We start from the raw sequence: 14,496 nt of genomic DNA, 5'->3' as shown, positions 1-14,496 counted from the left end.
GTTTACCTCATTCGGTCGGATTAGGTTTTGGGTTGAGTTTAAGGTTAGGGGTGAGTGTTGGGATTAGGTTTTGGATTAAATTAGTCTCAGGATTTGATTGTTGGGTTTAGATTTTAAGGTTGGAGTGAGTGTTGGGTTGTAGGTTTTATGTTAAGGTTAGTTTAGGGTTGGGTTGAGGTTAAAGTTAACGTGAATGTTAGGTTTTGGGTTGAGGTTCATGTTAGGCTTAGGTTTAGGTTTTAAGTTTAAGGTCAAAGTGTGTTGGGGTTGGGTTTTAGGTTAGGGCAGAGTGATTGTTGGGTTTAGGTTTTAAGCTTAAGATCAGAGATTTAAGTATAAAGTTAGAGTGATTGTTAGGGGTTTTTTTTATTTAAGGTCAGAATGGTGGAATTAGATTTTAAGTTTAAGGTCAGAATGGGTGCAGGGTTTAGGTTTTAGGTTTAGGCTGGCGTGAGAGTTTTGAGTTGGAATCTTTTTTTTTTTTTTCATCATCTGGATTACAATGTATTATAGTTATGTAATAACTCGTATTTCATGCTGATAAGAATGTTAGCTCTTAAAAGTTTGATAATAAATTATCATAATTAACCATTTAAAATACCTGCTAATTGCTTAAACATCTTGGTAAATGGACTGCCAGTGGAGTGTAGCTAGCTAAGTTGAGTACGGTGCAACAGCAATGCTAGTCTTATCAGTTGTTAACTTCACTACTAAGAAAGTTTTCCGTTTATACTTCAGAATGCCTGAGGAACTGGCTCATCACACTGAGGTTAATCATGCTTTAGCAAGAACTGTGTTTGAGCAATACTGCGTCAACATCATGCAATGTTTTAAAAACCTTCCATCCACCTCCCAGCATAATTTCATGCATATTGGCTGAACATGCCGCAGGCCTCGTACACAATGTTGCACGCAACACTACTGTCTCATTGGCTACACAGTGGTCATTGGCAAACTGTCAGTAATGTTAGAGAGATAGAGATACAGAGATAGAGAGATTTCATGTAAAATAACAAAGTAATAATAATAAATACATGCAAAAACATATATACATATACAGTATATATTAATAACCTAGTGCTCTAACTACTGAGCCGCCTCAGCCCAACTAGTAATCTTTCATGGGATTTTTATATCTGCAGTGGACCATTTTATGAGGAAAATGTTGTTCAGATAATCAGATAATGGTTAAGTCAGTGCCAGTAATGCCAGTGAGAGTGACTTTCTCTAAATGTGGAGCCTCCATAATCAGAATGCAGTTAGGATTTCCTGCCATTGACGGACATTGATGCACCATGCACCAGCATCGGTCTGGATCTTGGAAAAGGTCAAATGGTGTAAGTGGATGTGTCTGGGCACGATGCCTAATGCACTTTAAACTGGAATTACATTACTACCATTGTGAAAGGAAGGCCAGTAAACGGGAAAGATAAGTGCTTTAATCACTACCGAGTCAGAGCTGGAGATGCCACTGAGAACAGACCTTTTGTGATCCTCCCTTACAAGAAACAGAAAGCATGCCATGCACACACACTCCTTGTCCCTCTCCGGCAACCAATAAAGCAAACCTTAGCCACCGGAAATGGTTGCCTGATTGATTACAGGCCTGACTGATAGACTGCCGCCACTGTACTCACGGCATCTGTTCTAGTACCGGTCTCCTCGTCCACTTGACCTCATCATTTCCCCGATGCAGGGACCTTAAGCATCATTCCATTACTTTGTTCACTCAAGTAATGATGATCATATAAAGCCTTAGGCATGAGGCATTAGGTAGTTTTTCAAGAATCATTAGAGAGTGGATTATAGCAAGTGATGAGAATGATCTGGTCAGGACCGCAGCTGAGGTTTCCTCTCTCATTCAGTCTGCTCTCTTTGTTCTTCCATTCTGTCTCTCCACTGACTGTGTTTCGGAAACAAACAACTCTGTAGTTGTCAAAGCAACATCATGTAGCATTTGTACCTCAAATAGCAGCTTCAGAATCGCGTTGATGTTCTACCGACTGTAATAGGGAGAATGGCATCTTTTACACTGAATATTTGTCATATACCTCTGTAATATTACTGTAATATTACTTTACTTTACTTTACTTTTTTTGGCATGTTACTGATACAACACCACCGTAAAACTCCAGCAGACAGGTAAATAATAGGATGCAATACACCACGTTATTATTTACTATGTTAAATATGTAGCACAGATAGACGTTATAAAAGTCAGCAAAGCAAACAACAGACAACATACTTCCTAATTTTATCTTTATCATAAGAACAGACATAACGTTACAACAAGATGCAACTAGAAAACCAAAGTAGGCTAGTATTTGATAAATGATGGCAATATATGAACTTTTTGCAAAATCAAGACATGCAGAAATGAGTCATGTTGAGCAAATATGCTGGATCCAGATGACCAGATCTCATGCTGCGTTCAACTGTAAGGAGATAAAATACTAGATGACTCACAACTTTCTCTTACTCAATGTAGATAAGACAGAGGTTTTCCTTTTTGATATATTGATACATCCAAAAATGCAAATATTGCTGCAAATCTGCATGGGTTCTCAGCACTGTTAAAAACCCAGGGGCTGTTTTCGACGCTGTCCTCTTGTTTAATGCACACATCTGTTACATAGGCCAGGGCATTATGGTAGGTTCTCAATGTTTCTTAATGTCAGTAAGTTATGATGCAATGAAGAAGGGTTGAGAAACCCGTCTTCTATCTCTTGTCGTGTCTAACTGGTGGAACGGCCTCTCAATTGGCAAATTTGTGCATTCGTCTAGGTCACATGGGGTCTCAGAAAGAGCTGAGAGTGTTCTGAACAGTTTCATATAAAACATGTGGGTATTATCTTATAGGCAAGTTAAAGAAGATATGCAAAAATGAAGAAAATGCCCTTAGACCCCAGAGTGTTAACCTCACTCAGAGAACATGGAATATTACCTGAGAACTGAACTTTACACCAGCCTAAATGCACAACTGAATGATGAGTGTAAGAGCATGCTCCAAAGACCAAACTCTAGATTATCAACCAAGCTAGAAATACCATTACTGTCCCGTCTTTACCCTCTGACCCTCTTTACCCTATTCGGACCCTCTGACCTTTTTTTTGCATTTTGCCTGCAAACACACAAGATAAGCTAAATCCTACATTGCCAACCATCAACAACAATTAGGCGCCAGATATGACCTATAGTTTGTGACATTAATCGGCAGCCATCAAATGTATTAGTGTCCTAACATTGTGAGTCGAAAGAGGATGCAGCCAAAAATGCATCACATTCTCAAGCACATTATTCAATAAAAAAATCAGATAATCTTCTGCTGTCACAACTTTATTTTCATAAAAGAATGGTTAAAAAATATACAAAAAATCATTAAAAAATTGAATGCATGGCACACACAGGATTACAGCTGCCATTGCCAGTGGGCAGTGGTGTCAAGGAGAATTACACAATTTTGCACCGAGGGGGAGCCCAGAAGCAAAAACTACCAGTTCTGGCATAATGATGCTTTAAGACACTTATTGGGATGTTATGTGGGTCAAAACTGGTCCAGCGTCATTTTGCTGAAGTTCAGCCATTCAGTCACTCTTATTTCCTAACAATATAGGTAAGACTCTGGTAAGACTTCAGGTCTACTTCAGCATTATCTTATAGTTCATGCGATGTGTGTGTCAGATAAGCTGTGTATCAGCCCGCTTTTATCAGCTAGCCTAGCTGTAAAAAAAGAGCGTGGATTGCTTCTGTGATCAAGGTATACTGGTTTATTAAGTCCGAAATAAGATAGCACTCATTTATGATGTGAACACGTTTAAAGTGAGTTAATGTTTACAGACCACACAAAGGCATTCCCCATGGCATGTGTACTGTATGTGACTGCAGTGTATGGAGTGTATGAGAGTCTTTCGTGGTGTGTGAGGGCTGAATGTGTGCATGTAACTGCAAGTACGAGAGCAGGAACTAACTTTTTTTTTTAACTAACTCAGGTGTGTAAATCATCAACAACATGGGATTCGGCAAGACTGACATGAGCAAGAAGAAACTCATCATTGTAAGTACTGTTAAGGCTTTTTACGATTGCCGCTAGACCAGAGGAAAATCCAGGTTTGATGGCTTTAGAAGTTTACTAGTTTTATATGCTGCTTTCTGAATGTGTTATAATCATATGACACATTCATAGCCAAAAAATATGAAGCTACACCTCCCCCACTGGTTACATGCAGTGATACAACAGGTAAAAAAATTATTATTAAACTTCAACATAACAATTGTATTGAGCTCTACACTCTCAGAACTAAAGATGCTTCAAAAGGTTCTTTGGGAGATGCCCTAGAGGAACCACTTTTGCTTCCATGCTTAAAAAGCATGTTTGTGCTAATGGGGTAAAGAACCTTTAAACTGGTAAAGACCCTTAACATCCAGTGAATGTTCTTTAAGCTTTTGAAAGGTTCTTTAAATTCACATATCTTTGTGAAACATAAGGCCTCATTCTTGAACTTATTCTTGAGAAACGTCCTAACAAAACGTCAGATTCATGATGAGGTTTTAATCAACAGAATTGATCACAGTTCTGCTCTGATAATTATGGATCAGACAGATCCTAATATAAAACATTATTAACAAATTTTCAGTTACAACTTATTTGGATGGTTGAGAGTGAGAGTGACCTGTAGATGCTCACCTGACATTCACCTAAATGTCTGTTAAGGTTAACCTTTCGCTTTTAGGGTTACGTTTTAGCTCTGGTTCAAGGTTAAGGTTAGGTTTGAGCATAGAGTTAGATTCCGTTGAGGAAAGCATCTAGGAGGCATCTATAATGAACCATCCAAATGATGCAGAATCTTCTGGTTAATGACTGTTGTCGAAGAAGGCCCATAGTCCTTTTTAAGGAAATCAAAAGTGGTCATTCTACAGCATCACTTAGAGAACCATTTATTTATTTTTATTAATGTATACGCAAGTAAAGGATATTAAAAAGGAAAACACTGAAAAAAAAGCTTTCTAATTATTAACAGCTGTTGTATACCATTTGTGTGCTGTGCTTTTTGGAATTAAGAACAGTTGGTGTAAAACTGTGCAGTTTTTTCCTAAAACAGCTCTAAGATGATTAGGTTATAATGGCACCTGTCAAGGGGTGTGATCTATATATTAGGCAGCAAGTAAACAATCACTTCTTGAAGGTGATGTGTTCAAAGCATTTACATTTATGGCATTTAATTGACGCTTATCCTGAGCGACTTACAAGGTTACTCGTATTACAGAGGTGGGCCCATTTAGTGTTAGGGGTCTTGCCCAAGGACTCTTATTGGTGTAGTGTAGCATAGTCACCCAGAACAGGAACTGAACCCTGGTCCCGCCCATGTAGTGTAGCAGTGTTATCTGTTGAGCTTCTGTAGCATTAAACTTGTCATTTTGGAGATGTTCTTTCAGGCTAGTGAATATATATATATATATATATATATATATATATATATATATGTGTGTACCTTATGTTATCTTAAAGTTACATGTTATCTTAAAAAATTACATGACTTTAGAAAGACAAAAGTAATAGTAAGTAATGTGACTGTTATTTTAATATAGTAATCCTTTGGGTAAAGTTACAGGAAAACTTTTCCTCCTCAAACCTTTACACAAGCAGGGCAGCAAACCTTTACTATTTTTTTGGAGTGAGATTCAGGGTGGTCCAGCCCTTAGTCATGGGTCGACTTTATTTGATGTGATAATGAGAGCCATTACATAGTAAAGTTTAACATGGAAACATTTAAGCTGCTAAGTGAATAATTCATTAGGTGCTATTTGAATTCCACATACGATTAAATGTTTTAGCAATAGCCTACAGGCATGTTTAACATGTCTGTAGACAACCACTGAAATTCCGACTGGAATATTCTTACATCCAAAGATTTCCCTACTCCTTCATGCAGAGTTCTTTTAGCTGTGATGAGGCAGAGCCTGCAGAGCCTGCTATAACCAAATGTAGAGCTGACAGTTGAAATTCTCTGCTCACTGAATGCACTGTGCCCAGAGATCACCAAACTGTTTCAACAGAGTATTACTGAATTTGGAACAGGACTTGGAAATACAGAAGATCAAGTAAACCCGTGAACGGAAAAGATAGCTGGGTTCTTGCACAACTATGATGCAGAGCCTATTACACTGCCTTACCCTGTGTTTTTCTATCCTGTCCAAAGGCCACTGACAAATAGATAAAGATACATTTCACAGCTCATTCAGACACAGGACTCTTATTCTAAAATAACGCTGTGTCTGAATGAGCTGTGAAAGGTCTTTGCTTGTGTGTGAGAGAAGGTGGGAGATAACTACCTCTAAAATCAATCAGCCATGATAATAAACATTAATGCATACATTTGATGTCTATAAAACATGATGCCATAAACACCCATTACTTCACAGCACACTGTTAAGTTTTCCTGGTGTGTCTGATAGCCTGTAACTGTAACTGTGTGTGCGTTTGGACCTTGATGGTTTGATCACATGGCTGATTAAGGCTGTATCAGTGTTGGTAAGTGTTTGTGTATTAATGTATGGTAATGTAATTGCATAAGATATTTAGCTCCCTCCTACCCTCCCACACACACATACTGCCATGGTCCTACAACTAAGGTCTACTTGAAGCCCCCACCACAATCCCTATCCTAATCATAATGGATGCCTTTGTGTCTCCAGTGTCCTCTTTTTTGAAAGCCAAAATATGAACCCCAAATGAGTCTATACACTATTTCTACAGGATCTACAAAAGAGCACCATGTGTTGTGTATATCACATCTTTCAGACATGCTAATCATGGACACATACTAAATTCATATTTGCAAATTATAGAAGAGTAAAGTTATACTCAGTCTTATTATGTACTTGTTTACACATCAAATGTAACAGAAACAGACTTCAGCCAGCATATGCCTAATAACATAATAATCTCACAATGATTAATGCTAATTTATCCAAAAATCCAGTGTAACATCCAAACCAGACCTAAATACAGGACCATTTCCCCACTGTATCTTGTTTAAACAGCAAAACTCCATCTCACACACAGACACAAACCACAATCTTTTACTGTGCACTGGCAATGCCGTTGTCTCTAAATCACCCACACACTCATTAACTGGCAGGGCAGCAGAGTTCTGTTGTTCGGAACGGGACGTTCTGTCACAGTTTAATAAAAGGGCAAACCATATTATTAGTTGGCAATTATAATTGCACGAGTAAACAAGTGTAACGTTAGTGTCTCATAAATCTTTCAGTGGTGTAGCACTGTATTATTGCAACAGTGCTTGATCAGTGTCCTGTATCTGACCTGGACTTGTTTAGACTCCAGTTTCAAAGAACATCCAGGCAGGGTTAGGCGTAATGCGTGCTGTGGAGTGAATTTTAGATTTGCATTCTCTAGAAGTTTATCATTAGTTTTGCCCAGTTAGAGATTAAAAGTGAAGGCTGATCTAGATGATCTTTGCTTTCTTACACATTTTCTTTTTGTGATTACTTATTCTGTTCTCAGACGCTTGACGTAATGGTCTAAACCTGAAGCTTTGATTTCAGACCCAATACTTCAAACTTTCCAAAAGGCTGCTTTACTTTCCTAGTGCAGCTTCAAGCCAAACTGCCTCCACACTAGTATCTTGTGGTGGGACACATCATGGACTGGGCATGTCCTGGTCTGAACTCATGTCATTTCCATTAAAAAAAATTTAATGGAATATTTTACTAGTTGAAGCTCCACAGACCATAAATGACGCACAGTTGTGGTCGGACATCATCATGGATATGAATTTCATGGTAATATTGGGTTTGTAATGATTTCTTTGAACTGTTTAACTGAATAATAGACATATGCCCTCTTAGATTATGAATTCAGTGGTGCTGAAAGTTCCAAAATTTCTTTTACATTACCATGGTCAAGTCCTCTTAACTTCCAGCTAGTAAACATTATGAACTACAGCTGATAGTTTCTCTGTGCCACATTAAAAAGAATTTGTTTGACAGCATTCATTGAATTGACCAACACACAATACAATGTAAAAGAGCTCAGTGCTGGAGACTATGCTCACAAACCATGAGTGTCTTATTTTTGACGCAATCCCAAAGGCAGTCCTTATTCCTTATATCCACAATTGAAATGGTGGTTAACCATTCTTATCTTGCTTAATTTGCTGATTTCTTTGGTGGAAAAATATTTTCCATTTAGCAATGCTTAGCTAATAACTATCACCTGCCAACAGATTTCTAGGTCCACAGTGGGGAAGGAATACCTATGTCAGATTTTCCACCAGTCATGAGACACTTGCTAAAATGCTATCACATCTGAACACTACCAGCTACTCTCCTGATCCTTTTTTTTTAAACAAGTATTTGACTTACTGTCAAGGGATGTTCTAGGCATTGTTAATCACACACAATAACAAGGAATATTGCCACCGATAACAGCTGTTATCAGGCCTTTCTTCTAATAATGATAAAAACGTTATTATATCAGTTTCAACACTATAAATGAGACATTTTAGTCTGGTTTTAGCGGCTTGTACTCTTTGTACTCTGTCTGATTTTGTAATGAATTGGGTCTTATTTAAGCAAACATGAATATTATCTTCATCCAAGTGTTGCACTTTGTTATATGGAGTGCCCCGGGGTTCTATCTTGGGACCAGCACTATTCAATCCCTGTAGGCTCCTGTTAGCCAGAGTAATCAATAAACAATATTTCCTTCTGTAAATATGCTATGGGCACACAGTTGTATATATAGCTAGCCTCTGACTCTTAAAGACCTATTAGCATCCCATTTGCTACTTGAAGTACTGAATGTGCAATAAAGACTCTTGGGTGTCACTTTTCGCAGCGACCTTAGCTTTAAGGCCCACATAAACAATGTCTCCAAACAGCGTTATTTTACCTTATAGATATTAGAAATATATTTATATTGCTAAAGGTCTGTAAGAGGCCCTCACTGGCTGATTGTGTTTTTGTGTAATGATTCCTAGATTACTGTTCTTTTTTTATGGTCTACCAGATGTGCAAAATGTTGCAGTGAGAAAAATGTGAACTCATACTGTATTAAACCTGCCTTCAAACAGCTGCACTGATTAAACTGGTGTCAATTAAGATGATTTTACTCTTTATCTCTACATACTGTTTTGATCTTGCTTCACAGTACCTTATTCATCTGATACTATGCCACAAACATGCCATTCTGGCAATTTAACCTAAATGTGGAAAAAATGCTTTTCCTATTATGGCCCAAATATTTGGAGCTCTTTTCCAGATAAGCTAATGAGCACTACACATTTAGGAGTCCCACCATTCTTACAGATGCCCGGAAGACAAGCATCTGGAATTTTGGGGACATTTTGGGACTTTTTGGGACTGTTGTAGCACCTAAATGATGGAACAAGAGGCAAAGAGCCTCATAGCTCTAGCATAAAACTAAAGAATCAAAGCTCACACTCCAAACTCCATGTCTGGGCTGACAAGAAAAAAATAAATCATGATGTGTTTGTGTCTGCACACAGGTAGGAGTTTTGGCTGTTTCTGTTGTGACCATCATACTTGGACTGGGTCTAGGTCTCGGACTTCAGCTGGAAAGCTGCAGGAACAAAGGTCAGTCTGATAAGGCATATCTATTGTATAATCACACAATTGTAGGACAAAGCCACTATAAACTCCTGGAATGATGTCAGAGTACTGAACATTGCATTATAACTAAATTACAGATAATTAACATGTATTACAAGCATGTTTATTAAGGGGGCTCAGCACCTCAACAGCCTTGAATTGTCTCTAAAGTATGCTGTACATTGAACGTCTATTAAACCAATAACCAGAGAATTCGTTCTGCTCTCTCACAAACCCTTAAACTGTTGCCAACTGTTTTAAAAGGACAGGTAAGACAAGCATTAACTCCTGCTACCTTCGCACTATTGTCAGACTTTGGAAAGACCCGCTCCTTTTTCAGCCAGCTGAAATGGCTGAAATCCTTTTGGGATGGACTCAAACTTGGTGTGAAGCCTTCTGCAGGTTGGGAATTGCCTGGTGTTGCAGGGTGGCGAGCGGTATAATGACTACTCCCAGCCTGCTGGCCCTCACAACTCAGAGTTTGGATTCAGCTTTTCAATATGTCAATATGTCATGGTCTTCTTTGCTAATTGAAAACACACATACACATATACTGTCATCCTCAGAGATCTGCACACAGGTGAGGCTCATATCCTGATCAGCTCGCTCACTTACTATGGTTCTCTCTCCGGCTTACAGTTAATACTCCACCATGACTTTTCTTATATGTATATTTGTATTGTAATATGTATTTTTCATTCTCTATTTCAGCACCAGTGTCATGTCGGAACCGTTGCTACGAGCCGTACGATTACGAGTCACCGGGCTGTCGCTGTGATGAACAGTGTATTGCCAATAACAACTGCTGCTATGACTTCAAGGACATTTGTCTTCAGCCAAGTATGTCCTGAAATCACTGGTTGATGCAAGATGTATAACATGCATTTTGCTCTGTTGGACTGATATATACAGAGAATGGTTTTCTCACAGAATGGAAATTTATTGTGTTACTTTTGCTCCCAGCTGAGAACTGGGAATGCACTGCACTGCGCTGTGGGGAGAAGCGTATCTCTGCTAGTAATTGCCACTGCTCTGATGACTGTCTGAGTGCTGGAGACTGTTGCACTAACTATAACATTGTCTGCAATGGTGAGTCAACATAACAACTAGGTATCCTTGCACCCTCCACACACACATTCTAATATCATTTCATACGGTAAATGTGACTGACAGACATTAGAGTCGCTTATAAGTCCTCTTTTAGGCACCTACAAATGTGAGATTTCAAAGCAATGAACAAAATCAGAGTTTCTACCTAATTTGTTGAAACACACACTGATCAGCTATTGCTCAGCAATACAGTGGATTCCAAAAAATGCATTTAAAACATCCATAGAAGAGAACACACAGTCAGAACAATGGGCAGCCACATCAGCACCCTGAGAGCAGTTGGGGTTGGGGGGTCTTGCACAAAGGAACTTCAACTGTAGAAGTTAAGGAAGGGGAAAGCAGTGCTCCTTTACTCCACCTTGCCCCCATGTTTTCTGGTGGTCTAGGACATCAAGCCGGCGACCATCCGGTCCCAAGCATGGTTCTGTAACCTTTACGTCAACATCTGTCCCTTGAGCTTATTCAAGTCCAGAGTGTGAATCAAGAGTTAAGCAGTCAGATGATACACGCCAGATGATACACGCCCAGTCTCTTTTGTTTCCATGCTACATGTGCCTCTTTGTATATATTCTGGCCTTGTGTTTGCCCTAGCCCAAGTTTAGCGTTTCCTCCTGTTTGCTCTGATGTTGATAGTTTTCTGTTCCTGTGATTCTGCTGTTCTTTTTTTGGTGTATGTAGAGTTCAATGTCTTGCAAAAAGAAGCCATATTAAAGCTAGATTGTTGTCCACGATGTTGCCCATTATTAAAAATAGTTTGGTGACCAGGGAACTGTTGTTGGCCTAAAGGTTAGCAAAGCAAGCTTGGGACCAAAAAGCTTCAATCCCCAGAACCAGCATCCATGACTGAGGGGCCCTTGAGGAAAGCATCGAAACCTATTCGCTGCCATGGATGGGCTTAATGCAGAGGTTGAATACTGTCGTAATGCTGTGCAAAGGGGATGGTGTGTGGTCAGCTCTAATATTGTGTCCCTGCCAGGGAACCACTCATGCACCAGAGGGTACTGCTTAGTCTGGGCCTGTTCTTTGTAGCGTCATATATTCTGCGTTCCGCCCAAAGCTCTAAAGTCCCTCAGTGACCCAACAATATTTGCTGACTCCACCCATCACTTCCACATAGCAGCACTGCTTCCCACAACAAATCTCTCATGTTGAGGCCATTTACCATATTGCTGTCCCACCCCAGTGGCTATGCTCAAAGTTGGAGGGATGTGGTGGCTGAGAGGCAGAGCTAATGCTGCTCTGGCCTTGTGTGAGTGCTCCTTCCCCAGATGAAGGACAGTTGGCCTGGGAAAGGAGTTCAAACACTCTTAAAAAGGATTCACGTTTTGTTTTCCCACAAGCCACAATGGGTAATGAGTCAACATGCAATCACATACAATACATAAACTCACTCATACAGTGTGTTAACCTCTTAGCACTCTCAAGGCTTATTAAACACGTATTATTCAGTAACTACAGGGACTTCTGAACAAACTGGTGGGGCTATTCTCTGATAATAAATGTTTGTTATAACACTTTTGGCTCGCCGGCAGGGTTAAGACACATACAAGCCATTAATGCATACATGTCCAAACACACATGTAATGTACATAATTGTTCAGCAGAGTCTGTGCTGTGTCTCTCCTAGGAGCAAAGTCCTGGGTTGAGGATCAGTGTGTGGACATGAGCAACTCCAAGTGCCCAAGCAAGTAAGAATCTGTTTAATGCCTCTATTGTATTTATTCTGTTTAGAAACATTCTTTCAAATTTGGTCTACTCTGTTCTATTTTAATCTCGTCCCTTCTGTTCTGTTACACTCTGATTCCACTTGCCTTTGGAATCAAACCAAGGCAGCCTCTGTTGTTGATCTCCCTGGACGGATTAAGAGCGGAGTATCAGCAAACATGGCACTCTCTCATCCCAGTGCTGGACAAGCTACGTAAGAACATACATTGACACACTCAAACACACACACATCAGGAAATGCATGCTTTTGAACATTCATACTGTATGGCCTTCAGGATCTGAATTCTGTGTGTGTGTGTGTGTGTGTGTGTGTGTGTGTGTGTGTGTGTGTGTGTGTGTGTGTGGTGTTTTTTCTTCTTTAGGAAAGTGTGGGACTTCCACCACCTTTATGCAGCCTGTGTTCCCTAGTAAAACATTCCCGAATCACTACTCCATTGTTACGGTCAGTACGCTTTAAATGTGGGAGGGAGGGAGTAAGTGAATGAGTGCGTGAGTGAGCTTGTTCCAGTAAAAAACCTTCCTAATTGTTGCCTAGTTAAGTATTCATTAAGAGTTGCTCCACCGGTGCACTAGAAGACAAAACAGCATCAGAATTCTGCTTTTATGTTTAACCAACTTGAGCTCATGTCCGAACACACCACAGTGACTGTGTTAACAATGCAGCTTCTGAGTACTCCGACAATGTAAACCCAGTTAAGCCCAGTTTCAGTAACCATAAAGCCTTTCCAAAAACATCACATACCATCTCAGAGTCCATGACAATGGTAGAGAAGGCTGCATTCCAAAACTTTCCAAAACAAGGAAATCATGATAACTTGAAGAAGGACTGATCATTTTTGCTACAAATAGCTTACAATTAAGTAAACTCCTGAGAAAAAAGATGTCTTGATATCACAGATTGGTAAGCAGATAGGGTTAAGGATCTTGTTCAACCCTGTGATCAATAACCCAGCACTGCCACTACCACTGCCCAGAGAGTTTGCCACTGATTCGTGCTCAATAGACACAGATGATGTGGTGTGGATGTGGATGTTATAGCATCTGTAGACAATACAGGGATTGAACATGCAATCTGGGTGTTCTGACCCGCTGAGCGAGAAAATTAACAAAATTCGCATGACTAATATTTTCATAAAAAAATTGAGCGATCATATGACTTGCTAATATTTCGTTTATTACAGTGTATGAGAGTCGCTCAGAACATAGGCGTCAATATTAGACTTAACTGACTTACTGTACGTAACTTGTATACATACGTATACACTCTTACATAGTAAAGTTCTGTAAAGGGTCTTTGAGAAAACCCTTTGGTTGCATAAATAACCATTTTTGTAATGGAGATGTGAGTGTGAAGAACCTTTACATCCACTTCTTTAAACACTCACTCTTTAACAGCATTTCACACACATCTCTTTTACACATCTCTCATACAAAGCTTTTCCAAAAACATCACATATCATCTCAAAGGAGGCTACTTTCCAAAACAAGTTGAAAATCCCATATTCAGTTTCACAATGTCTGACATAATAATCATAATAGCTTGAAGAGGGACTGTTTTGTGCCAGAAGTAACTTCCAATAAGGATTGCAGTTAGGAAACACATAAGCCCAGAGATGTTGGCAGCCTCCACTGCAGCACCCGGGGGGGGGGGGGGGGCCTCGTTTTTTACGATCAAATTACTGTAATAAAAATTCATCTGAACATATCTTTGGTGGTTTTCTCTTCAAAGAGTGTGTAATTCACTGGATTTCAAAGAAATAAAAGGGCATAATATATATTTATATATATATATATATATTTTTTTTTTTTTGCCTCTCTCACGTTCTGTGGAAAATTAATCTGTTCTATGTGCATTGTGTGCATCTCTCCTGTACATCACTGGATCCTCTGAACTACAAGGTCGTTAAAGAGTTGTGATAGTAATATTGCCGCATGTGAGCTAATGCTGCTGCACATCAGTTAAATGTCTGTAAACTACACTGAAGTAAGGCTGACTATATTGGTCAAAGCATGCTGGTTTTTGTGTTT

General features: G+C 39.4%; 1 protein-coding gene across 1 annotated transcript in view; it reads left to right on the top strand.

Annotated features, from left to right (window-relative positions):
• The first annotated feature begins 3,958 nt into the window (after positions 1 to 3,958).
• The window catches only part of LOC140544130 (venom phosphodiesterase CdcPDE), a 42,196-nt gene continuing 31,658 nt past the window's right edge, over positions 3,959 to 14,496 (top strand). Inside the window, exons 1-7 of the mRNA XM_072667524.1 lie at positions 3,959 to 4,054; positions 9,531 to 9,618; positions 10,345 to 10,473; positions 10,597 to 10,722; positions 12,371 to 12,431; positions 12,573 to 12,661; positions 12,831 to 12,910. Of these exons, the coding sequence (XP_072523625.1) occupies positions 4,010 to 4,054; positions 9,531 to 9,618; positions 10,345 to 10,473; positions 10,597 to 10,722; positions 12,371 to 12,431; positions 12,573 to 12,661; positions 12,831 to 12,910 (618 nt within the window). The 5' untranslated portion in view covers positions 3,959 to 4,009. The remainder of the gene's footprint in view (positions 4,055 to 9,530; positions 9,619 to 10,344; positions 10,474 to 10,596; positions 10,723 to 12,370; positions 12,432 to 12,572; positions 12,662 to 12,830; positions 12,911 to 14,496) is intronic.

The sequence above is a fragment of the Salminus brasiliensis genome, chromosome 2 (genome assembly GCF_030463535.1).
Source record: "Salminus brasiliensis chromosome 2, fSalBra1.hap2, whole genome shotgun sequence".
In the NCBI taxonomy this organism is placed as follows: Eukaryota; Metazoa; Chordata; class Actinopteri; order Characiformes; family Bryconidae; genus Salminus; species Salminus brasiliensis.
Note: the sequence above shows the minus strand (reverse complement) of the source record. Positions and strands in the feature narration are given on the sequence as shown.